The following is a 25,699-nucleotide window of genomic DNA, read 5'->3' as shown; positions in this document are numbered from 1 at the left end:
GACACATGACCACATGAGACTGACTGTGCATGCTTCCACTGAGCAGAGAAGCTCTAACCCACTGGCTGTCTAGTCTAGTTGTGGACAGACAGACAGACAGACACACACACACACACACACACACACACACACACACACACAGCATATGCGTCACTGGCAATGGTAACACTTCAACAACAGTTCTCTGGACGACCAATGGTAATATCCATAGGTCGTCCAGATCACTGGGTCTATCTCTACCAGAAAACTTCCTGTGGGGCTACCTAAAGGAAAGGGTGTACATTTGGAAACCCTGCACAACTCTGGAACTCAAAGAATCGGAGGGTGATAGCAGCCACCCCGGCTGCCCTGCACTATGGTGGTGGTGACAGAGAATGTTTCCTTCGAGGTGGTGACCATCTAAGGGACGTGATAGTCAATCCTTAAACGGTGCTGTGAACTCCTAAACCTTGGTTATGTATTACATATAATCCTTATTAAATGGGCAGATGCGTCTGAGTGCAGAGTATAGTAAATATGTGAGATTGAGTGTATTACAGCAAGGGGTGAATGGGCAGCATGCATGTGTGTGGCGGGGAGAGGAGGTCCGTGCCCACTGACACCTTCGGTCCATAGTAGGACGGTTACAGACCCACTGAGCAATGATGAAGAAGGCAGAGGCTACTGTGGCAAAATAAAGCACACAACATATCTACATCATTTTATTGTGCCAAGCCCTATTATGCCTATATCATTGCTGCAAGAGACTTTAACAAGGTTTAGTCTATAATGAATCAGTAGCCAATCAATACACTAGAATGGTCAAAACACAAACTTCAACACAGAACCCCCTGCATTAGACAGCAAGCAATGTCACAAGGCCTCATTCTGTGACGTTCCAGCACCCAGCTCAGCAATGATGTGCTCCTAGTTAATAAGCAGGCACCTGGTGAGACGCACATAACCAGAACGCAGGGCTCTGACAAAGTACAGTACAATAAGTCCTCTCCATGGCTACTTACACTGAATGGCTCGGAGACGCGGGATAATGGTGGGACTTGCAGGAGGGCTGAACTTAGTGCTAATTAAGCTCTTCCTTTTGTCCATGGTAGGGGAAGCCTGTACTGTGAACTTGTGTTGGAAATCTGTAACAAGCATCAGCAAGTGGAGAAATGGCTATTAGCAAAGAACATGACAAAGGATGCAGTACAAATCTATCACTCTCAGTACTTATACTCGGCTCCCAGTCTCGCCTATTCAGAAGAGACAGCCATCAGTTTTGATGGACAACTAGCTCATGTAGCTAGCTAGAATAAGGAAGTCCAATGTATGACTGGACTGGAACTACGGCCAATCCACTCAGCATACAAATCACCAAACCAAGCAGCAGTTTTAATCTTCCACTCAGCCATACTGGAAATGGCTTTCTCTCTGTAAGCTGGCTAGAAAGGGAGCCGAACACAAAAAACTTAAGGCCCAGATTTATCAAGCCTTGGAGAGTGATAAATAATACGGTGATAAAGTACCAGCCAATCAGCTCCTAACTGTCATTTTTCAAACCCAGCCTGTAGCATGGCAGTTAGGAAGTGATTGGTTAGTACTTTATCACCGTGCAATTTATCACTGTCTAAGACTTGATAAATCTGGGCCTAAAGGCTTTGCAAATCTTATTATAAAATGTGAGAGAAATAGGTGATATAACGGTCTGCACATCCCTATACGTGGAACATACATTTAGAGGCTGATTCAATTATTATTATTAAATTTTATTTATAGGGCGCCACAAGTGTTTCGCAGCGCCGTACAAAGGACAGTACAGGGAGACAAAACTTAGCATTACAGTAAATAAATAACAGAAATAGAGTACAGGTAACAAAGAACACCACAATTCTCAAAACATAATACAGCTTAGATGTAAGAAAAAGTGGGTAAAGATGGTCGCTGAGTAGGAGAGAGATGCAAGTGAAATGTGTCGAGAAGAGGGCTTTGACAACAAGAGGAAAGCGGGCCCTGCTCTGAAGAGCTAACAATCTAGTGGGGAAGGCGACAGACAGATGACATGAGGTACAAGCAAGCGGGAGGTAGCCTGATGGCAGTATGTAAGTAAAGCAGAGCTGGTCAAGGCATGAGGCAGGGGGGTGGAGGAGCAGCGTCAGGACTAGGTTATGCATTGGAGGGGTGCGCCTTGATGAGTAGGTGGGTTTTTAGTGCCTGTTTGAAGCTTTGCAAAGTTGGGGAGAGTCTAATGGAGCGGGGGAGCGCGTTCCACTGAAGGGGTACAGCACAGGCAAAATCTTGAACTCGTGCATGGGAAGCAGTGACCAGGGCAGAGGAGAGGCGATGGTCATCGGCCGACCGGAGTGTGCGAGCGGGAGTATGTAGGGAGAGGAGGTTGGAGATGTAGGGAGCAGTGTAATTAGAGAAGGCCTTGTATGTGAGGGTGAGGAGTTTGAAGAGGATTCTGTAGGGGAATGGGAGCCAGTGCAGATTTTGTCAAGGGGGAGTGGCAATTATGTGCTGTAGCTGCCGCAATGGGTCCTGCCAGCTTCCGCGCTAATGGAGCTGCAACCAGAAGCTGCCAACCATAACTGGCAGATAAATGCACCACGCAGACTGAACGCAATCTGTCCTATAAAATGAACATACAGTAACTGCATTGCACAATATTATCTTCAGAAAAAGGGATCAATTCAATTAGTGCTGTTAAATCATGCATTTTAGTTCACAGTTCCATAAAGGTGCATATTAAAATAACCATTTTAGGGAAATAGCGTAAGTGTGGGGCAATATAAAGAATGTGCCAGGAGTACAATGTACCAGGAGATATGACAATAACTACTAAAAGCACTGGATTACATTAGACTCTATTCTGAACCAGAACATGCGCTGTTCTAACGTAATATACATTATACAATAACCTATATATTTCAGAAGGGTGTAGTATGTGATGCCGGCGATCGGGCTCCCGGCGTCCACCATACCGGCGCCGGAATCCAGACCGCCGACAGCTGGGCGAGCGCAAATAAGCCCCTTGCGGGATCGCTGCGCTCGCCACGCTGCTGGCACGGTGGCACGCTATCTATTCTCTCTCCAGGGGGGGCGTGGACACCCAAGAGGGAGAAAAGCTGTCAGTATGCCGGCGGTCGGGATTCCGTCGCCAGTATACTGGTCGTCGGGACCCTGGCCGCCGGCAACCTGAAGACCACCCATTTCGAAAGCATTAAATAGAGGCAAGAGAAGTGAAAGATTCCTATGGGAGGATCTAGGAACAGGATTGCACTTATATGTATAAAATGAGGCTTTGTTTTACAGGACAATATACCCTGAAAGTGGCATTTGGCAGAGAAGACACATTTAGGGGAGCCTCCTGATTTCTAGAAGTGCACCCACCGCTTTACTTCATTTATTTATCCATCCATCCTTCCATGTCTTATAAGGACTGGCCCCATGCTACGCTTTCAGTTAGATGCATTTTGCCTCTGTGGCGTTCGGGGGCGGCCAGCGTTGCCAGAAAAGGGGGCACTTCACCACTGTTTTCCGGGAGTGGCAAGGCCAAGAAATGCGCCACGAGATGCAGTTTCCTTGCCCTGGCACGCAACCCCGCAATGGCAAGCCTGAGTACTCAGCCTGCCTTCACAGATGAACATTGCGACTGATGGTTACGTTGTTCATTCCGTACAGGGATCGCAAAAATTGCAGTATTGCTATCGTAAATACAGGAAGGAGATGCTATGCAAGTGAATTGCTATGGATTGCATTTGCAAAGCTGTCAAATGTAACCCTTACTGAATTAGGCCCTTAGTATGACTTTTTCATTATTGCCACTGTGCACATTGTCAGGTGGACCTGTAAACCTGCAAGGGTAGGCACATTCCCTTTTTACTGGAGTGTAATGTGCTTCCACTGGCCTTCATAAATAGTATGTATTTTTTGCTGCCTGTAAAGGAGTTTTACTGACATTTGGGGACCCAGATAAATTGAGCAGCAGCGGATGTAGGAGAACAAATAAAGCGCCTTGACAAAATACATTTGAAAAACCCAATTATCTGACAACTCCATCATAAATGTGAATGCAGAAGCGTCATTTTATCTGACTGTGACCGGTTTACTGACGCACCTGACGGAAGGCTGATGATGTTGCCGTCCTTCAGCTTGAGTCGGCTCTTCTTGAACTTTCCTTTGCGTTTTTTCACCTTGGGCTTCTCTTGGCAGAGCTGGTGAACGATGATGTTCAACTCTCGCTCCAAGATGTCGATCTCTCGCTCTGCCAGCTCTTGCTCTCTCCTTCGTAGAAGTTCTTCATGGTTCTTCTGCTCGAGGGCTGCCCGGGACAGTTCCTCCTCCCAGCTACGTAGCTCCTATGTTTATGAGCAAATATGACGTTCAGTTACGAGACTAGCTTTCTCAACTCTAGCACTCTGAGCCACATATCATTATAATACGGTCAATCAATATCAAAAGGCAGTTTCCTATTATGTTGGATCGGAGATATGTGAGGTGACCACTGCATACTAGGCTTTGTATAATGGGTACACTACGTGGACAATTATACCTTTTCCTTTGCCCTCAGCTGGTCAAACATTTCCTGGATCTCCAGCTTCCAGTCCTCCTGCAATAAGTGGAAGGAGTCCTTGGGCATCTCAAAGAACCCTGATTCCTCTATTGTGGTTAACTGGAACAGTATATTTGTAAATGAAGGGCGGCAATGGGGATCGGGGTTCCAACAATCTGGAAGAAGGAAGAAAAGACATATACAGACACATGCACTCTTCCATTTTACTAGCCTTATAAGGACCCGTAGACCTAGAAGGACAGTTTATTGTACCGCTCAAAAAAAAAAGAAAAAGTGTTAACAAAAAACAAAAACAGAAAAAGAAAACAAAAACAGAAAAAGGAAGATGCCGCCCCCCCCCCCCCCCCCCTCCCTTTACTTGTAGTAAGTGACTATATTTTGGAACCATTGTTCACTAGCTGGAACTAGTGTGGATAGCTGTGATGACATTGTTTTGTGCATATAGTAGAAAGACAACAAAACTGACTGGTGGAAAGACTTTAGAACAGTGTCTCACCTTCCATGAGTCTAGCAAATGGCTCTGGGCAGGTGGAAGGAATGGGAAGGGACAGCTTATTCATAGCGACACCATAAGCAACAGCTAAACCATCAATCCCCCGGAACGGTACTTCTCCAGTCAACAGCTCCCATAACAACACACCATAGCTGTGATAAATAAAAGACAAGCATTATACAATACTGTACAGGAAAACTATGTAAGTTATAGCATATTATATTACACAGGTTCTAATGAAATAGTGATGCAGGTTTGATAAAGATAAAAAACATTCTCTTTGCGTTATAAACATGATCATCTTTGAGGAAATAGAGACCAGGAGTGCAGTCACTGTACATCTTTCTAGTATTGGGTAGGACCCTCATGTTCTTAGCCAGTGACAGATTTAATTAGGGGCTTCAGGAATGTAGTGCCACCAGTAAAATCTACCTAGCAGCGGCAGTGACTTCCCACTGGAAGCACCTCTTGCTAATCACAGTCAGCCAGGAAGTCCCAGGGGTAGGTGTCTTCTCTCCTTGGGACTGTCAGTCCGGACTGCAGTATCAGATAGAGCGCTTCCCATGGGAAGCTACTCCCATGCTATTACAGCAGTACTATCTGGCTTCTAGAGGCCGCAGCCGATGCAGTCCCTAGAAGCCAGCCTCAGGAAGGCCTGCTAAGACACGCAGGAGCACAAATCAAAACCAATCAACACCAACCACGACCGCTAACCCCACAAGTCTCCTCGCCAGCTGGCGAGTCTAGCGGCCGGTAACTCAGTAACTGACCAAGGGACCAGCGCGATCTTGCGATAGCGTGAATTTCCAGAAGTCAGTGCAGAGACCGGAGGTTCCCCAGGCAGCCAGCCACGTGAGAAGAGGTGCTCACCGGTGAAGCACGGACGCCTAGTGGACAGAGGATAACAAATGGCGGTTAACACCATTAATATCCAGGAAATGCACCTCCTGTACATCGGAGGGGGTAAGTCCGGCAAGAGTGGAGGGTACGGGATGCCGGCCCTCACACACGGAACCCATACCATCCACCCTCATATCCATCATTAATCCACGGAAGATAACTACCAGCAGTATCATCCTACCGGATTCCAAGCCCGACACTGTTACGTTGAAATTTCCTTTATGAACTTGAAACAGACAAACTTGCTTTACTCTGTTTTTTCTGTTTACTGTGTAAACTTTTGATGTTTTAAAGCACCCAAATAAATTCCTTTCACGCAACGACATATCTATTGCATATATATCTGTAGAACACCGATCATAACGCAAGTCACATAAGTCCAAGCGCTGCTTAACCAATCATCATTAATGTATATTATAAACCTTGTGTGAACTGACCATGCCCCACTACTAAGAGAGTCTGTCAAACCTTCACTACTCAAAGGGGCCAATTCATTAGGTGTGGACTGGATCCTGCGAGCCATTCTCACAGCAAACTAGCACTGGGAACTCCACTGCAGTATCCATTCTAAACTCGCATTGCTTTTTCAGAGGAGATTCACGTTCTTGTGCATGCACCCTGGCAAGCAGGTGAAAAGGTAGGTAATATCTGTAAGGTAAGAATGTCAGGACACATTCCAGAACCTCTGGTGCATCCCTTCCAATGAATAATCCTGCACTTAGAAGGGCTTAAATAGCATAATCTGGCCAATAAACACATGTCGGATTGGGTACGGTATCCCAGCAGTCGAGATGCCGGAGGTCATGATACCGACCCCGGCAACCTGACTGTTTGAAATGCCGACAGTGGTGCAGTAGGGAGATAAGCCTAATCATCTCCCTCCCCCTAACCCTCCCTCGCTACAGCCTAACCCTATCCTCCCATCCCCGCAGCCTAAAGCTAACCCTCCCCCTTCTGCCTAAAGAAGGGTACTCACGGAGCGATCGCTGCTTAAAATCTAAGCAATCTGACTAGATTGCTTAGATTTTAAGCAGTGATCACTCCGTGTGTACCCCTCACAGTGAGAGCGATGCGCAGCCCCGCGCATCGCTGGTGCTAGATTGGCCTGCATGCAGGCCAATCTAGCAGGTCGCTCACTTCACCCGCTGGGAGAAATGAGCGCCCCCCCTCCGTCTCCCCCCGCACGCTCAGCACACATCCCCAAATCGGCCCGTGAATACGGCCCTTAACCCTAACCTCCCATCCCCGTAGCCTAACCTTCTCTCTCTACAGCCTAAACCTAACCCTCGGTTCCTGCAGCCTAACCCTAACCTCCCCTCGCCGCAGCCTAACCCTAACCTCCCCTCGCCGCAGCCTAACCCTCCCTCCCCGCAACCAAACCATAACCTCCCATGCATACAGCCTAACCCTCCTTCCTCGCAGCCTAATTGCTAACCCCCCCCCCCCCCACCACCCTAAATGTAACCCTCTCCCCACAGACTAACCCTAACCTTCCCGGGATACTTACGTTTGGGATACCACCTGCAACGATGCCATAGTCAGAATTTCGGCACTGGCATTCTGACTGCTGGGCTCTCAAGAGCAGGGATCCCAACTACATCCCTACATGTCAGTTTTCAGGTGAATTTCTCTAAAAAACGCTCAATAATGTGTTAAATGATACAGGACAGGTTTGGTAAGGCGTTGTATTGATGGGAGAGGGGTTTCAGAACTTGCAAAAAGTATTTATTTCAATTATTACAAACTTTTGTAAAAGCAATGGAAAATCATTTTCTGTAACCTAGAATACTAGAAAAACTGATGAAAAACACTCGATTGTCTTCATTTTTCTACCATGCAACCTACCAGCAGATACCGCAAAGTGGCATTACTAACTGAATCTGGCATTTCTCGGGTGCGATCATTCGCGCAATTTGTGTGAGTTTCATGAAACAAACTCACTCCTAATGAATTGACGCCAAATGTTTAAAAGGGCTAAGATTCCGGCATTTTCACATAGCTATTTACAATTCACAGGTGCTAGAACAGTGGAATGTTATCGTATCTATTCATGTTTATGGCAGAAGAACTTCCTTGGAACTTGTGAATGCCTTTTACTTGTTACTAATCATGAACGCAATGGAGCTTTCTTACAGCCCAGCGATTAGTCATTTAAAAATGTACAGTTATCACAATCCATTTTGTTTAAACGGTTTAATGTGCCTGCCCAGGGTACAATGTAGTGATTGGGTTTGTACACTGCAATTAATGAAATAAAAAGGCAAGGCTATAGGAACAGATGGTCATACCTCCACACATCGCTGCCCTTAGAGAACACGGAGGAGCGGATGACCTCAGGCGCCATCCAGGCGTACGTACCGGCCGCACTCATCTTAGTGGTCCTGTGCCATTCTCTTGCTAGGCCGAAGTCTGTGATCTTTAAGATCTTGTTGCTGAGGTCACTGTTTTCTACCGTTTCCAATATTAAAACTGTCAGAAATTAAACAGAAAGCTTATTTAATTATCATCTGAAATTACACCAAGGTCAGGATTTAAGACACAACTATATGAAAGAAAAGAAATATGATACATATAGGACCATGATTAAACAACATACAACGTCTACATGCTCATATTTGCTCGTTCATTCCAGACGAATCATAATAAATGTATCTATTTGAATTTAGAAAACAGATTCATTGTTGACGATGTTTCCATCACCATGTGTATACCATACTGTCAGAACAGATAGCAGAACAGACTTAATAAGCACATCAATGTCATATACTGTAGCAATTATATATAGTTATTCAATAAGAAAAGGGTCTTGAAAGTACATCTGATCTGATGGGTTCATCACACAACCATTATTTATTCTCTAATTTCTCAGAGCTCCACGCTGTCAGATTATGAGCAGGTGGTTTACTAGTCTGGTCAACCTGTGGCTCTGCATCTGCTGGGACACTACAAGTTGCATTGTCTCCCACTGGATCAGTTGATAAAGCATGCTGGGATTAGTTTCACTACAGCTGGAAAGCCACAGGTTGGTCAGACATCTGGTTTACAACATGTATGCATTGCTTTCTGTTTGTATATTTTGATTCGGATTTGTTTTTTGTTTTTTTCACACCTTCAACAAATAGGTTTCTTTTCATTAAAAAACATCTAATATGCTATAGGCATTGCTTTGATGTCAGTCACATGCAAAACTTATGTTACAGCATGCAAGCAAATGGTCTAACAAATAATACACTGAGAAACCAAGCACAGCAACTGTGGGAAATCCATATAGTGCATAAGGGGGCGCTCGCAACCCCCCCCCCCCCCCCCCCCAGGTGTAGTATGGTATGCCGGCGGCCGGGCTCCCGACGACCAGCATACCAGCGTCAGGAGCCCGACCGCCGGCATACCGACAGCGTGACGAGCACAAATTAGCCCCTTGCGGGCTCGCTGCGCTCACCACGCTATTTATTCTCCCTCCAGGGGGGTCGTGGACCCCCGCGAGGGAGAATATATGTCGGTATGCCGGGTGTCGGGATTCCGGCACCGGTATACTGTGCGCCGGGATCCCGACATTCGTCAACCTGAAGACCCCCCCCCCAAAAAAAATATTTGAGAGGCACCAGTAAAATACCTGGTGGGGGGAGGGGGGGGGGGGGCGACATTCAGTGATTTCGGGGTGCCAAAATTAAATCATAGCTTGCCCCCCTCAACCAAAAAAGTTGTGGCGCCGTTGTCACTGATGTTAGTTAACTCTAAGGGGGACATGTACTAAGCAGTGATAAGAGAGGAGAAGTGAGCCAGTAGAGAAATTGCCCATGGCAACCAATCAGCTGCTCTGTATATGTTTATAGTATGCACATGATAAATGTTACGCCCGTGCTGCACTGGCTCACTTCTCCACTTTTATCACTGCTTAGTACATGTCCCCATAAGCCTCTGGTTCTTTGAGCGCTGAACCTTAAATTGCAATATGCCAATCATGTTAGTACAAAAATAGTACATGTTTTGCTTTTAACGTGATCGCTATTCTAAATATCGGAGTTAAAGATGACGGAAAGTGGCGGCTTCTAGTGAATTTACCAGTAAGAGTCACATAGAGATCATGTTGTGAAAATATGATGCAAAATCTACACCAGCGACCTCCGTACAGCAAAGAGCAGCAAATAAGATAATAGCCAGCCTACATAGTATTGAGTATTATACGTTACAGCTTGGGCAAAATAAAGCACGTTACCTTTTGGCACATAAATCTGACCACTGAGTAACTGCCCTACACGCTCCTATACAAAAGGTTTAATTTAGCACAAGCTAAGTGATTATAGCTGCAAGTATCTAACGAAAGGACATTCACTTAACGACATGCCTGCAACAATATAAAACGTGGTGACTGTGTTTCGCCGGTGCATTTTCCCTCTAAGCCCTACAACATTCCATTTTTGTTGTTAAGCGATACTTCCTGTATAAAGAATTGCTAGTATTGTATCTGCAGTTCTGCTGGCTGTGAAGTTCTGCTCTCAGAATACACAGAGCTCTGTGTTATTCCGGACTCATCTTTCCCACAAGCCCAGCAGGCCAGGAATACGCGGTGATCCGGGCTTTTGTTCTGCTGCCACACATGGAATGTAACAACCTGCACTCTAACAGAAGACAAAGGAGAAGATTAACTCCCAGGACCTATGTGAGGTCCAGGAGCAGATGCCTTTACAGTAGACTACAAAGCTGCGGGCGCCGGCGTATACTTTATCTTCCTAAGAAGTAATAATTGCTGTGATGGGAAATGTACATATAACAGCCACAAATATATACAAAGACGTGTTTTGAACTTATCCGCACAGAAGACAGTTGGAATATTGAGTGTGGACACTTGGAGCTGTATGGTACAATTAATACAATAGTGACACCATTGTTCTTGGTTTGACTGGAAGATTATAAAGCTATAGGAGATCCTTTGGGGGGAATTCAGTTGTATCACGCTGTCGCAGCTTCCATCTAAAGTGACCAGGAGCTATTCCATTGTTTGTGCAGCTGGGCTCTCATTATTTCTGCTTGTGCCCTCATGAGATTGCGAGCAGAAATCCACCCAAAGCAGAGTGTTTGGGAAGCGAGCCCAGTAGATTGCACAGGTTGCTTAATGTGGCTAACCCCAGTGCCTTGGGTGTGACATGGGCGATAAGCAATTGGCGCTTGCGGAACCTGCGCTCAGCAGCACGAAGAATTGAAAGTTGTCAGTACGGGAGCGGCAGGCACATGAAAACAATTAAATTCCCCCCTTTGAGTGTTAAGAACGTGTTGTTGGTCTCTTTAAAGTGGGTCTCTTGTAATGAGAACATATCTCCATAAAGTCTGCATACTGTCTAGACCAGGGGTGTCAAACTCGCAGCCCTCCAATCTTTTTTGGAGGGGATTTAAACCCCTCTACGATGAGATGGACAGGCATGATTGAAAGACAAATGCCTAAAAGTGCTAGAGTAGGATCCCCAGATCATAAAACGTGAGACGGGGTAACTTGGGCAAACAAATAAATGTGTAAGAGGCACGGAAGAGGGGGAAGAGGCTATACAGGCTGTGGGCCTGATTCAGATTTGTAAGCAAACCATCCTTGATGGTGGGAGGACTGCGCATGTGTAGGACTTGTTTTGCACATGTGCAGAACAGCATTGTTCATTCTAGCACCCTGCACCTTTCAGAATCTGTGCAGTTCCGCTTTCTTGCCTGGGGTGTCGCTCTCTGCTGTGGTGCTTCTCAGCACACTCTGATCTGTTACTCAGTGCTGTCATACAGACCTGTGTGTGCTGAGAAGCACCAGAGCAGATAGCGACACCCTAGGCAGGAAAGAGGAACTGCACAGGATTTGAAAGGTGCAGGGTGCTAGAATGAACACTAGAACAGGTGCTGCTTCGTCGCATGCAGTGCTGTTTGGGGGCGGGTCAAGTGTGACACGCCCCATTTTCTAGGAGTGCCACGGCTAGCAAATCTGCGCTACCATTAGCATTGTGTCATCCTCTCAATCAGTCTGTAATAGGAAGCTGGACCGTGAGGTAAGCACATGTTCCTCAGCGTTGACAATGATCTCTAGTTCCCAGGACTGCAGTCTCAGTGTAGGAGTCAGACATGATGGGAACAAGATCATTAATAAAGTGGGTGTTGATGATCTGCTCTAGTGTTTTGTGCGATATATTCAGACTGTAGTTGTAGACTGCTCGTGTCCGATGGCGTCCCTACATCCCCCTCTGAATCAGGCCCTCTAATACTTTCACCTCTTCTCTGCCTAAGTTCACAAAGGGACTTTAGCAACTCAATCAATCCTAGAGGGCTAAACCCGGGGTAGGCTGCACCGAGCCACCCAATCAGGACTAGAACCGGTGTTGGTGTCTATTGTGTGCTGTGGAGGAAGGTATGTGTGGATTTGTGCTGGGGGGTCGGCTGTATCACTCCTAAACCAGGGCTTAACATCTGAGCTCGCTTACCTAACCATCCATGTTGTGGGCAACACAGTGGCACAGTGATCAGCACTGCTGCCTTACAGCACTGTGGTCATGGAGTGGATTCCAACAAGGGCTCTATCTGTGTGGTGTTTGTATGTTCCCCACGATGTCTGCGAGTGTTTTCTCTAGGTACTGCAGTTTGCACTTGTAATCCAAAACATACTGGTAAGTGAAATGGCTTCTCACACAAGAACTACCCCTAAGTGTATACTGTATGTGCATATAATAGAGAATACAGGCTATATTCTGGGACAGGGACGGATGCAAATGACTAAATAGAGTCTGCAAAGCATTACATAGCGTATGCACACTATAAATAACTTAATAAATAATATCCGGACACTAAACTCCAGTCCCCTATTTGCCCAATCTGTATGTTTGTTTGTTTGTTTGTTTGTTTTTGCATGCAATGTCAAACAATTAAAAATAAATAAATAAAAAAAGGTGGAAAGTCCTAAGAGCATCATGGCTACCTATGATGATACATAGCGTACTAATACTGATCCCAGTGTAGCTTTAAAAGTAGTTTACTGTAGCATCAAAATGTGTCATTGATAGTATTGGACTTTACATACTGTACCGTATACACACTTTGAATGAATGATGCACAAAACATCTTGACCTATTAAGTACGCCATGGAGAATACACTGCAGTAAGAGCGGAACAACACTTGTTACTGCTGCTTTTTCCATAGCTCGGCCTCTATTACCAGCCTAAAAAACTTATCCCAGCCCTAGACTTTGCTTAAAAGTGTTTGTGCCAGGCAAGTGTAACAGGTAATGTTTTGGGAATCTTTTTTGTAAATGGGCCGACAACAAAATCGGCTTGATGGATATGAATATAACATCTACTGTAGCTGATCCATTAAAAAAAAATCCATAAACTATATGAGGAATGAAGGGGTTAACTACTGACACCGCAGATCATGTCAATTCATGGACAACACAGGAAGTCTGCCCTCAACAGATAATGGGCTTCCTGCGGAAGGGTTTTATGCAAAATAACTAGTAACTAGTGACAAAATCCCTCTTTCTGTTCGCGCTATAGTGTCCATAAACAGGATATTCAGGAACGTCACATGACGGGCATCAAGGAGCTGTCACATGGTATGCTCAACATCTGCCTAATAAATGGGGAGCTAAAACAAATAATACCATTCCTATGTGACTGTATTTGACAAGTTGAAAATACAGTAGAAAAACCAAAAGAAACCTTTACAAGTTTAAATGCGCATTGTCGCGCTGCGACAATGCAACAAAGATGCCACAATTACTATTGCTTGTTCAAATCTCATGCAGCATTTTGTTTTCTGAGTACAATGAAAATAGGAAATTTAAATAAAAAATAAAAAAAGAAAGAAAAGAGAACACAACGATTTATAGCTGACCAAGCTATTGTTCTAGAGTTCCATTGATAAAGGGGGTTGGTACAGAAATACTGGCAGTCAGAAGCCTGACACTCAGAATGCTGATGGAGAGTATTTAATCCCTAAACTCCCCCTCCACCCACAGCATAACACTAACCACCCCCTTAATGCCTAACCCTAACCGTCTAAATAACCCTAATACTCATATTGGGCATCCATTCCATCAGCATTGCGAGTGTCAGGATTCCAGTGTTGGGATTCTGAACATTATAATCCGGACCGCTGGGATGCTGACTACATCCCCATAAAGGCACATCCTGAAAGTTGGTGTAAAAATAAAGACAGAAGTCGAAATACTCACTCCATGTGAGAGGCATCTAGCCCCATGTAATAATGATAACCAATATGTATACTGACCAGCATCCGTTCCATAAAATCACCATATTTAGTCTGCAAATCAACGGTTCTGATTTCTGATAGGAGATTCACACAGCAGTCACGGATGGGAAGTACAGGTTTGAGAAGACATGATTGAGGCTTTGTCACTATCTTTGTTGTATTTGTCTTGAGGAATTTGCAGAAAATGTTTTATTTGCCAGCGTCCGTAGAGATTATTATTGCAGCAAGATCAAGGCACTTACACGGTCAACGTATCGCCGACATATAGACCATATATGTACAGAAGTCTAAAAAGGACCAATTTCAATCAGCCGTGAGTTACGAAGTGTGAAGTTCTGCGTTTCATTAAAACGCACGTCACCAGATAAATTCATCAAGTGCACTTCCGATATGTGCGCAATTCAATGCAAAAAGACAAGATGCGGGAAGAGCAATGCTGCACATTAATTCTGCAGTGCACAACCTGAAGTGCATGACAGAGTGCGGAACACTGCGCAAATGGCAAAAAACATAGAACGACACTGTAGAAGGCTGCCAATGGCAAATGATGAATAAAAAATAGACCCAAGAGTAAAGAAACAATACCATGGAAATATCAGGTGGGTTATATACTGTGGTAGCACTCCTGTCACCTGCTTCCAACGCGTTTCGGGATAGAATTCCCTACATAAGGCAGGGGCTAAACTACATACGCATTGAAGGGAGACCTTGATTCCAGTGGATGTAAGGGCCCAGAGACTGAATGCAAAGCCTGTTTGTTCAATAACATCTATTTGGCCTACTTTCCTCCACAATCTGGTCATCTTCCACCTTGCATGTTTTTTATGTTGACGGGATTGTTTTACTGCACCTTTTGAGAAAATAAATTGTTATTTTGGATTACAATATGATACACATTTGCTTGTGTCTCCATGTGTCATGAATTGCTGTATATACATAAGTTGAGGAAAGACAGAGCATTACAAGACACAGATACTTCAAATGGAAGTAATATTTATATATATTTATTTTCATTTTCTCTGCTATACTTAGAGCTGTAACACACTGGCCGGTTTCTCCCGGATGGCAAAAAGCCGGACAAACTTTGTCCGGCTTTTTGCCATCCGGGAGAAACCGGCAGAGTCTCGCACACAGGACGGCTTTGAGCCGTGTGTGATGCTGTGCGCATGCGCAGCATCAGACACGGCTTCCGAAAAAAACGTTGTGTGCGAAAGCTCCCCTTCACACACACGGTTCACTGGCTGCAAAGACGGCCCGGCGGCCGCCCGGCCGCCGGACCTTCCAGTGGTGAGACCCGGCTGCAACCCGGCAGCCGGGCCGGGGCCGTGCAGTGTGAAGGGACCCTACCCCTCACACTGTTAACTACAATGCCGGCACGTCCTGGCCGGCAAAAGCCGGTTAGTGTGTTTTAGCCCTTAGGGTGTGTACACACGGTGAGATCCCTGCTATGTTCTATTTTAACTATGCAATTTCCCTTTAACTCCCCCAGAGCCCAGATAGCACAGATTGTACAGATTTTGACTATCTGTGCTTGAGATTTTGTCTATGTACGATTCTGACTAAGTGCCAATTTTGACTATACTTTGTACTAGATTGTACACTAGATAGTCAAGATTGACTTGCCTGCACAGTCTATCTAGCCTTACGATACCGACCCCACGGGAGCGCGCATCGGGATTGAATGTGTATCGCAAGCTGCCTAGCACCATGAGATATGCACTAACTTTTCATAAGATTTTGACTATATAGTCAAACTCTCACAAATTTATCTCACCGTGTGTACACACCCTTACTATGTACTGTATAAGCGTACCCATCTGATCTATTTTTCTTTAGCTAGGGTTTATGAATCTGGACGCCATTGCAACCAGCCACACGGATAATAAAGTAGTGAGCAGAGAGGCTTTGGAAAGCACCCTCTGTGCTCTGCATGGTGATCCTCTTCCCTTGCTATTTAAAAGAAAAAAAAATCTATGTGCACTTGCTGATTTAAACTTAATTTTCACAGAAGATGAATTACTGGACACTTTCCTAGTGTTAGAAAATGTGCCTAATTATGTTAAATAAAGTGCACCTGTCACGGTGGAGTCAGAGATTTTAAATTAGTGTTCCTTCTAGGCTGTTTCAGCAGGGTGCTGCACCCTGCCCATTTTTGAAATGTGAAAAAGCACCCTGCCCTTTTTCAGTGCACCCTGCAGGACCATAAATCGCCCCCTTGTATACAGAATGCAACAGTCAGAGCGCATGTTACAATGTTGTCGTCTACTCCTTGCCTACCTCTGAAATTGGAACACAATTTCTATCCTTTAGCCAACTGGATGGCAGAGGAGGCACTGTAAATAACACAGCACTCTGATAAAGAGGGAAAGAACAGGGTAAGCAGTGAGCATGTACTGCTTACAGTATTTCCCTAGTAGAACAGACTTATTTTTTTCCTGTATATTTTAACCCATTGTTTAACTTTTCTGTTTTATAACACATATGGATTATAACTACTTCAGCACTGGAAAATACATTTATAATTATCTACTCATGTATATGCTACAGCCGATCTTTCAAGAAGACTGGACATATACAGGATGTTTCTCAGTACAGATGTTAGGTGTCTTATATGTATGCATGGGTATATGATTTACTAAGGGCAAAATGTATGTACAAAAACTATAAACATATGCGCTATGCTTTGTGCGCAAAGCGTAACATCAAGAATGTGCCCTTCAAAATAAAAATGTGCCCTCTTCAATGCTCAGCACCCTGCCCTAAAAAAATCCTAGAGTGAACACTATAAATGATGCTCCAGTATCCATTAATTCACTGGGAAACAAAAAAGAAAGGATAAGAAACGCTGAATAACTACAAAATGGCCGCCTCTACTCAGGCACTCTCTCACAGACTGCCTCAGTGATCTTCCTATGGAATGGTTAGGCTGCAATTGCTTGAATATTGGTTCATCCACGAAAAGATGGCTCTGAATATGAACACTAGGAAAGGTGCAAAGCTTTAAAGGGGAGATTGTAGATTCTGCGCAGAGTAGCCGTTTTCCCATTGGTTCAGTGGTTAGTCTCACAATCTGAAAAGCTGCAATGCCTTTGAAGGAAGTACAGTATGTAGGGAGGACCAATGAGAAGCCGCAAGCATGACCACCGTGGATTGTCATTGGTCGGGTGGACATCTCTCGTTCTGCAGCCATGGTTCTACATTAGAATGAAATGCAGCTTTAAGATTGAGATTCTGCTTAGCCATTTGTGCAGTACAGCAGCAGACCTGCATTCATTTGGAACAATCTCTTCCGTTTGAGTAGCAGATCCTGGAAAGATACGAACTCATGCCGAGTTGTGCATTAAATAATTCAGGGCTGCAATTTGTACTGAATCCTGCTGAACGCGCAAGAATCACGAGAACCTACAAAGGGAACATGAACATCAATCATGTTACTCCAATACCTAGAACATTAACGGCCTTACCAGCCCATCTGTCCTGCATTATCAGACAGTGAATAGATACAAGCTGCACTAAATGATCTTCATTTTATATATAGGGCTAAGTGCAAAATGAACACAGGGGTATAACAGGCTTCCACATAATGCTGACAAGTCTCCAAGAGGTTCACTTTACTTTATTTTTAGGGATTCACTTGATATAGATCTCTATCCACAAATAAATTATATATTATATATATATATATACTAGGTGATTCATCGCGCCCTGCGGGCGCTCTTCACACCGTCGTAAGGGGCTACGCCCCCGTAAACCTCTATATAAAGGTGGGTCATGAGAGGCTAGAGGTGGGAGCTGGGGAGGGTGGTTAGCAGAGGCTGGATGTGGTGGGTGGATCTGGGGGGTGCATGCAGCTCCCGTGCTGCGGGTGATGACAGGCTGGAGGTGGAAGCTGGGGAGGGGGGTTAGTGGAGGATGGATGTGGTGGGTCGGGGTGGGGGGTGCGTGTGAGAGGTGTGAGGTGTGGAGGGGGGTTAGCGGAGGGTGTATGTTGGGTGTGGGGGCTGCTCCCGTGCAGGGGGTGGGGGGGGATTTAGGGCAGGGTAGGTGTGTTGGTAGTGGGGTGGGGGGTGTGGGCTGCTCCCGTGCTGCGGGTGATGAGAAGCTGCAGGTGGGAGGTGGGTAGGGGGGTTTTTGGAGTGTGGTTGTGGTGGGATGAGGTGCGGGTGTCTCCCATGCTGCGGGTGATGAGAGGCAGTAGGAGGTAGCTGGGGAGGGGGGTTAGTGGAGGCTGGATGTGGTAGATCGGTGTAGGGGGTGCGTGTGAGAGTGGGCAGCTGGGGAGCGGGGTTATTGGAGGCTACATGTTGGGGATCGGGGTGGGTGGTGCGGGATGCTTGCGTGCTGCGGGCTATGACAGGCTGGATGAGGTGGGTTGGGGTTGTGGGGTGCGGGCGGCCCCCGTGCGGTGGGTCATGAGAGGCTAGAGGTGGGAGCTGGGGAGGGTGGTTAGCAGAGGCTGGATGTGGTGGGTGGATCTGGGGGGTGCATGCAGCCCCCGTGCTGCGGGTGATGACAGGCTGGAGGTGGAAGCTGGGGAGGGGGGTTAGTGGAGGATGGATGTGGTGGGTCGGGGTGGGGGGTGCGTGTGAGAGGTGTGGAGGGGGGTAGAGGAGGGTGGATGTTGGGTGTGGGGGCTGCTCCCGTACAGGGGGTGATGACAGGCTGCAGGTGGGAGCTGGGGAGGAGGTTTAGGGGAGGCTAGCTGTGTTGGTAGTGGGGTGGGGGGTGCGGGCTGCTCCCGTGCTGCGGGTGATAAGAAGCTGCAGGTGGGAGCTGGGTAGGGGTGTTAGTGTTGTGTGGGTGTGGTGTGTTGGGGGTGCATGGGGTTTCCGTGGTGTGGCCGAAGAGATAGTGGAGGAGGTTGCTGGAGAGGGAGGGTGGCGGAGGCAGGCAGCGCTGCTAGTTGCGGGTGCCGTCCTCCGGCTTCATGTGATAGGTGAGAGCTGGGTACGGGGGTAAGTGGAGGCTGCGTGTGTTGGGTCGGGGTGGGGGGTGCGGGTGTCTCCCGTGCTGCGGCTTCAGGTGTTAGGTGAGAGCTGGGGAGGGGGGTAAGTGTAGGCTGCGTGTGTTGGGTCGGGGTGGGGGGTGCGGGTGTCTCCCGTGCTGCGGCTTCAGGTGAGAGGTGAGAGCTGGGGACGGGGGTAAGTGGAGGCTGCGTGTGTTGGGTCGGGGTGGGGGGTGCGGGTGTCTCCCGTGCTGCGGCTTCAGGTGAGAGGTGAGAGCTGGGGACGGGGGTAAGTGGAGGCTGCGTGCGTTGGGTCGGGGTGGGGGGTGCGGGTGTCTCCCGTGCTGCGGCTTCAGGTGAGAGCTGGGGACGGGGGTAAGTGGAGGCTGCGTGTGTTGGGTCGGGGGGTGCGGGTGTCTCCCGTGCTGCGGCTTCAGGTGAGAGCTGGGGAGGGGGGTGAGTGGAGGCTGCGTGTGTTGGGTCGGGGTGGGGGGTGCGAGTGTCTCCCGTGCTGCGGCTTCATGTGATAGGTGAGAGCTGGGGAGGGGGGTAAGTGGAGGCTGCGTGTGTTGGGTCGGGGTGGGGGGTGCGGGTGTCTCCCGTGCTGCGGCTTCAGGTGAGAGCTGAGAGCTGGGGACGGGGGTAAGTGGAGGCTGCGTGTGTTGGGTCGGGGTGGGGGGTGCGGGTGTCTCCCGTGCTGCTGCTTCATGTGATAGATGAGAGCTGGGGAGGGGGGTAAGTGGAGGCTGCGTGTGTTGGGTCGGGGTGGGGGGTGCGGGTGTCTCCCGTGCTGCGGCTTCAGGTGAGAGCTGAGAGCTGGGGACGGGGGTAAGTGGAGGCTGCGTGTGTTGGGTCGGGGTGGGGGGTGCGGGTGTCTCCCGTGCTGCGGCTTCAGGTGAGAGCTGAGAGCTGAGGACGGGGGTGAGTGGAGGCTGCGTGTGTTGGGTCGGGGTGGGGGGTGCGGGTGTCTCCCGTGCTGCGTGTCAGGGTGCGTAGTGTTTCCCTGGAGCGGCCGCAGAGATAGTGGAGGAGGTTGCTGGAGAGTAAGGGTGTCGGAGGCAGGCAGCGCGGCTAGTTGCGGGTGTCTCCCGTGCTGCGGCTTCAGGTGAGAGCTGGGGACAGGGGTGAGTGGAGGCTGCCTGTGTTGGGTCGGGGTGGGGGGTGCGGGTGGCTCCCGTGCTGCGGGCGATGAGAAGCTGCAGGTGGGAGCTGGGGAGGGGGGTTAGCGGAGTGTGGCTGTGGTGGGTTAGGGTGCGAATAGCAGGTGTCATTAGGGGTGTGAGTGTCTGTGTGTGGCGGGGAAAGCAAGGGAGGGGTGTGTGGTACCGTGCTCAGTGGGGTGTCCGTCCAGTGCTGTTTCCCTGTGCTGATGGTGGCTGGATTGTGTGGCTGTCCATCTAGGCACTGGTCAGAAGCAGGAGGCTCCGCCCCGGACAGGCCTGTGACTCCACCCAGCGTTACGGGCAGGCACAGAGTCACAGATGTAGCCAAATATATAGGAGATTTTATATATAGAGAGAGAGAGAGAGAGAGAGAGAGAGAGAGAGAGAGAGAGAGAGAGAGAGAACAAAGTAAGAATTGAATGACAAGAGAGGAATCTAAATCAAATCAATATTTGGTGTCAGGGCCATAACTAGGTGTGTGCGGAAGGGGCACCGCACATTACAATGCAGGGTTGGGGGCGCTGTTGGCGGCACTTGCCAATTATCTGTTTTAATTACTTTCACTTGCAACGTCCCCCCTTTTTGAAGCCCAGCATCTCCTTTTCGCCCCCGTCTCCTACCCTGACCCCTTCTGTCTCTAGTACCTATACAACATCAACATTCATGAACTTAACTTGAGGTTTCTTTGTTATTCAGTCACACTGTCCTTTATTGCATTTCAAGATGCTGACATACCCGGTATACGAACCCACTGCCCGCGCATGCGCCTCATGTCTCATTCTATATTGGAAAAATTGGGGGTGGGGAGCGCCAATTCTCTCTCTGGGACAGGGCACCAAAAAGTCTAGTTACGGCTCTGTTTGGTGGGACCACCCTTTGCCTACCACATGCCGGCAGTCAGGATCCCGGCGGTCAGAATACCGACGCCGGAATCCTGAGAGCTTACAATGCCACCAGCCGGAATCCCAGCTCACAGGGGCTATTCACACTGTGGGTGTCCACGATACCCATGTAGTGGAATTAGAACCTGTGTCGAACGCAGTAAGCCCGCAAGGGGGACTCTTTGCGCTCGCCCCGCTGCCGGCATACTGAGGGCCAGGATGCCGTTTTCTGTATACTGTCGGACGGTATCCCGACCATAGGTAATACATACTGATCCCCTCCAAAGCACCAGTTAATGTGAATTTCTGCTCGCACCCTCAGGTGGGAGAAGAAAAAAATCCGCTAGTCGTGGCATAAAAGCTCCTGGCACTTAACCCGTAAGCTACATCCCTGCGATGCTCACTGAATCACCCCTCACATGTCAGTGTCCGGGAGTGGTGACGTCCGCTGCGCTTACCGCTCCGCTGCTCCTTCTCCGTGCGGCTGGCACACGCCGCTCTCCCCCGGGCTGCTTCCTGGCCATGCCGGGTGGCGACCGCATGCAGAGTGCGGGGAACGGAGTCCCTGCCGTCCTCGGTCTGGGGGCGCCGCCATTGTTACCGGCAATCACATGCTGGGAATAGACCAATGGTGGTTTCTCGGCCGTCACATGACTCCAGCAACCAATAGGAGCAAGGCGGGCGATACAAAAGCACAGCTTCATCACAGGCTCCTGCTGTGATTCCTGGAGTCCTTTGGATACTTCCCAGATTCCTGTAGTGTGAACCGAGACCAGAATCAGTTCAATTCTCCGTTTCCAGCTTTTGTGTTGCCAACGCCAGTCTGCTGGAAGCCCGTTATATCCGGTACCAGCCCGGATCGTTGTTGCTAACCCGATATATCCGGTACTAGCCCGGATCATTGCTGCAAACCCGTTATATCCGGTACTAGCACGGTTCGTTGCTGCAAACCCATATATCCGGTACCAGCCCGGATTGTTGCTGCAAACCCGTTATATTTGGTGCAAGCCCGGATCGTTGCTGCAAACCCGTTATATCCGGTACTAGCCCGGATCGTTATTGGAAACCCATATATCTGGTACCAGCCCGGATTGTTGCTGCAAACCCGTTATATCCGGTACCAGCCCGGATTGTTACCTCATCCCGTTATATCTGGTACCAGCCCGGGTCACTGCTGCAAAGTCGTTATATCCGGTACCAGCCCGTTTCATTGTTAAGAGCTCTACATACATACATACATACTCTGTAACAGCCCGGACCACTGTCACGCTTCCAGCTATACCACAGTACCCGAAATGGTCACGCACCACCAGACTTTTACCAAGACCTCAATCACCACGTTCAACACCACCCCTCCTACGTCAGAGTAGCTGCATGAGGACGACTTACATCCGACCCAGCCTCAGTTCCCCGTCCCGGACATCTGACGAATCCCCGTGTGCACCAGCATCTAGCGCCAGTTCAGTGACTGTACGTCTGTTCTTCATGAAGACAACAGGGAATTCTAGCATACAGTGATGTGCTATTGTTTGGTGATCACCAGTAAACTACTAAATGAATATTGTTTAAAAGACAGGACTCCACCACCTCTACTAGTATTTCCCAGTGCAGGCTGACATTGAGATCACTAGACCATAACCACTAAGGGCCCACATCATTTGAAAAAAAGGGGACTCTCTTCTCTCAAATAAGGGTGCCGTAAGTTTACTGAACTCAGGATGGGAGATATTGCTCCATTCCTGGACCTCTGAGTTGTGCAGTGTAATGGTGTTTTCTGGTGAACACGCATGACCACCAAAGTATAGCTTCTCAGAAACTACATTACTTGAAAGAGGGGAGTACCCTTGAGGGTACCCCTGGGCGTCTGTAAAGTTTACCCTGTAGGGAAGCTGGTTTAAAGATGTCATTGTGGGTGCAAAGTGACAATGCCATCTAGCGCTGTCCAATCCTAAGCGACATCAACCATTAGGGGGGGGGGGGGGGAGACACTTTTCGTCCCGCTAGTCCTTAGCTCCAGTGGGGTTAATAAATACACTACTTTGTCTGTCATTTTTCTGGACTTTTACTTATAAAAAACAACGTGATTCAAGGAGCACAGCAGAGTATCCAACGGCAACAGAAATAAACATCCCTGCTTCAGGAGAACGTGCAGGAACAGATACATGGAACTTTTAGCATGGTTTGAGAATGGTTAGCAGCAAATAACAGGGTTGTACAGGATAACTGGGACACTTGATTGCCCAACAGTAGACAACCCGACTGAGAAAATAAGTCCTTTGGATTTATGTCAGGCCAGTTTTACATTTGTCTTTGCTTTATGACCCTGGCTGGAGGAATACCTTCCTGCTGATCTATACTTTCTTATCTAAGCCGAAGGAGGAAAAAACTCCCCGCTGACTGTTTTTGCTACGCATATTATTTTTTGTGAAAGCTTTTGCTGTTCAAGGACATAAATGTGCCAAGATCTGTAAGCTTCAGTAATAAATGAGGCAGTAACTGAAAAGACTTGGATTTTGGAAGCGACTTATGTGTTATTTTGTATCACCCATTGCTATGGTCAGCTCCATTCCTTCCTGCCTCGGGGGGGAATAGCTCCAGGTTTCACGCCCAGAGCTATTCAATAAAACAGCCTTTTCCCTGTGCGGTGAACCCCAGGTGCCGGCTATCACAGACTTTTCCTCGGAGCTCCTGAAGCTGCGGGGAAAAGTCCACCTCTGTGGCGTAACACTGATTGAATCGGCGGCTGTCGGTATTCAGCGGCGGCTGTGGGTAAACCCTTATGCGATAAGGATGCGTGGGTCAGTATTACAACCAATGGTAAATAACAGCTTACCGGCTTAATGCTAGCCTGGTGAGACCTCAGAGCAGCCAATAATAAGCAACAAAATCCTTCCAGTTTGCTGACAAGCTAATATGTAGAATATGGGTCAGCAACCCCGGCACCGAACAGTTTTAGATTGTACACGGAAAGGTTCTAAAAGTTTACCAGTTAGGACCTATCTGTACACTCCAGACTTGAATGGAGGCATCAATATTTTCAAATTAATTCAAAGCATTTTTCTTAATATTTATTCAGCTACAGATAGCAAACAGCAGCAATAAGCCTACACAGGATGGTGTATTGGTTTTGTTTTGATCCAACCACTCATTTCTTACGAATGTGGGACCTAATTCAGAGTTGATCGCAGCAGCAAATTTGCTAGCTGTTGGGCAAAACCATGTGCACTGCAGGGAGGGGGGGGGGGGGGGGGGGCAGATGTAACATGTGCAGAGAGAGTTTGAGTTGGGTGGGGTGAGTTCAAACTGAAATTTCAATTGCAGTGTAAAAATAAAGCAGCCATTATTTACCCTGCACAGAAACAATATAACCCACCCAAATCTAACTCTCTCTGCACGTTACATCTGCCCCACCTGCAGCGCTCATGGTTTTGCCAAACTGCAAATTTGCTGCTGCGACCAACTCTGAATTACCCCCATGGTTTGAAATGTTACACATTTTCTATAACGGAAAATTAGTTATGTTTATTTATAGGTAAATTGATAGATAGCTAGAACAACGTTTAATTAGATTGTAGCCGGCATACTCCTAGGAAAAGGTTGCCAACCTTTGTATATGATCACAGACCTTGATAGACTGTAACAAGCCTGATCCTTGCCCTGTGCATCACATTATTTAGTTTCAAATTAAAACTTTTGTATTTTAAGGATTAAATACAAGGATTAGAATTTTTTTTATTTGCAAACAGGAAACAGGTATCGGATAAGAATTATGGTGATACAGTTATGAAGTACTGTGTGTATTTTACAGTACTTTATATTTAATGTTTTAAATTCTGGGGATGAAGCTGCCACTTCATAAATATACCCGAAGGAGTAGAAGTGAGAAAAATCGTATGGAGACAAGATACTGTGGGACCTGATTCAGGTTTGTAAGTAAAGCAAAAAAGCAAGCAACTCGGCAAAATCATGTTGCACTGCAGGTAAGGCTGATGTAACATGTGCAGAGAGATTAACATTTGTGTCAACTGACTCCGGATGTATTCAGTTTTGTAGTTTCAGGCCAAGTGTAGAAGCATGCAGCCTTCATCCCCATGACTGATTGGCATCCCAAAATCCCTCACAGTGAGTATTTCATATTGCATTAGAGGGTGAGAGCGTGTAGGATATATTATATGTGCCACATTCTCAGAACACAGGGGTTATAGCCAAGATGGAATTTAGTCCCTCAATAGGAACAACTGGAGAATTGCAGTCTGCAATTATAGAACCATCCTATATAATGAAAGGCTAACACTGCTCCTACACAAGTCATAAAAAGGTCGCGCTAGAGAACCGATTAAATGGATTAAATGAACCGTATAGAAAAATTATTTAAAAATGTATTACACATAAATATATTACATACAATAAAACTATAGCCAGATGGTTAGAAAAAAAACAATAGGTGTTGTTTTCTAACCATCTGGCTATAGTTTTATTGTATGTATGATTTTTATGTGTAATCAATTTTTATATAATATTTCTATACGGAT

The 25,699-nt window shown here is 47.1% G+C and overlaps 1 protein-coding gene across 2 annotated transcripts in view; it reads right to left on the bottom strand.

Annotated features, from left to right (window-relative positions):
- The window catches only part of MAP3K9 (mitogen-activated protein kinase kinase kinase 9), a 91,739-nt gene that overhangs the window by 15,957 nt on the left and 50,083 nt on the right, over positions 1-25,699 (bottom strand). For both annotated transcript variants that reach the window (XM_063947287.1, XM_063947288.1), the window contains exons 3-7: positions 8,234-8,414; positions 5,049-5,197; positions 4,532-4,707; positions 4,097-4,337; positions 1,002-1,124 (exon numbers count right to left, since the gene is read on the bottom strand). In XM_063947287.1, coding sequence (XP_063803357.1) covers positions 1,002-1,124; positions 4,097-4,337; positions 4,532-4,707; positions 5,049-5,197; positions 8,234-8,414 — 870 coding nt within the window. The remainder of the gene's footprint in view (positions 1-1,001; positions 1,125-4,096; positions 4,338-4,531; positions 4,708-5,048; positions 5,198-8,233; positions 8,415-25,699) is intronic.

This window comes from Pseudophryne corroboree, chromosome 12 (genome assembly GCF_028390025.1).
Source record: "Pseudophryne corroboree isolate aPseCor3 chromosome 12, aPseCor3.hap2, whole genome shotgun sequence".
Lineage (NCBI taxonomy): Eukaryota > Metazoa > Chordata > Amphibia > Anura > Myobatrachidae > Pseudophryne > Pseudophryne corroboree.
This window is presented reverse-complemented; position numbering and strand designations above follow the sequence as displayed.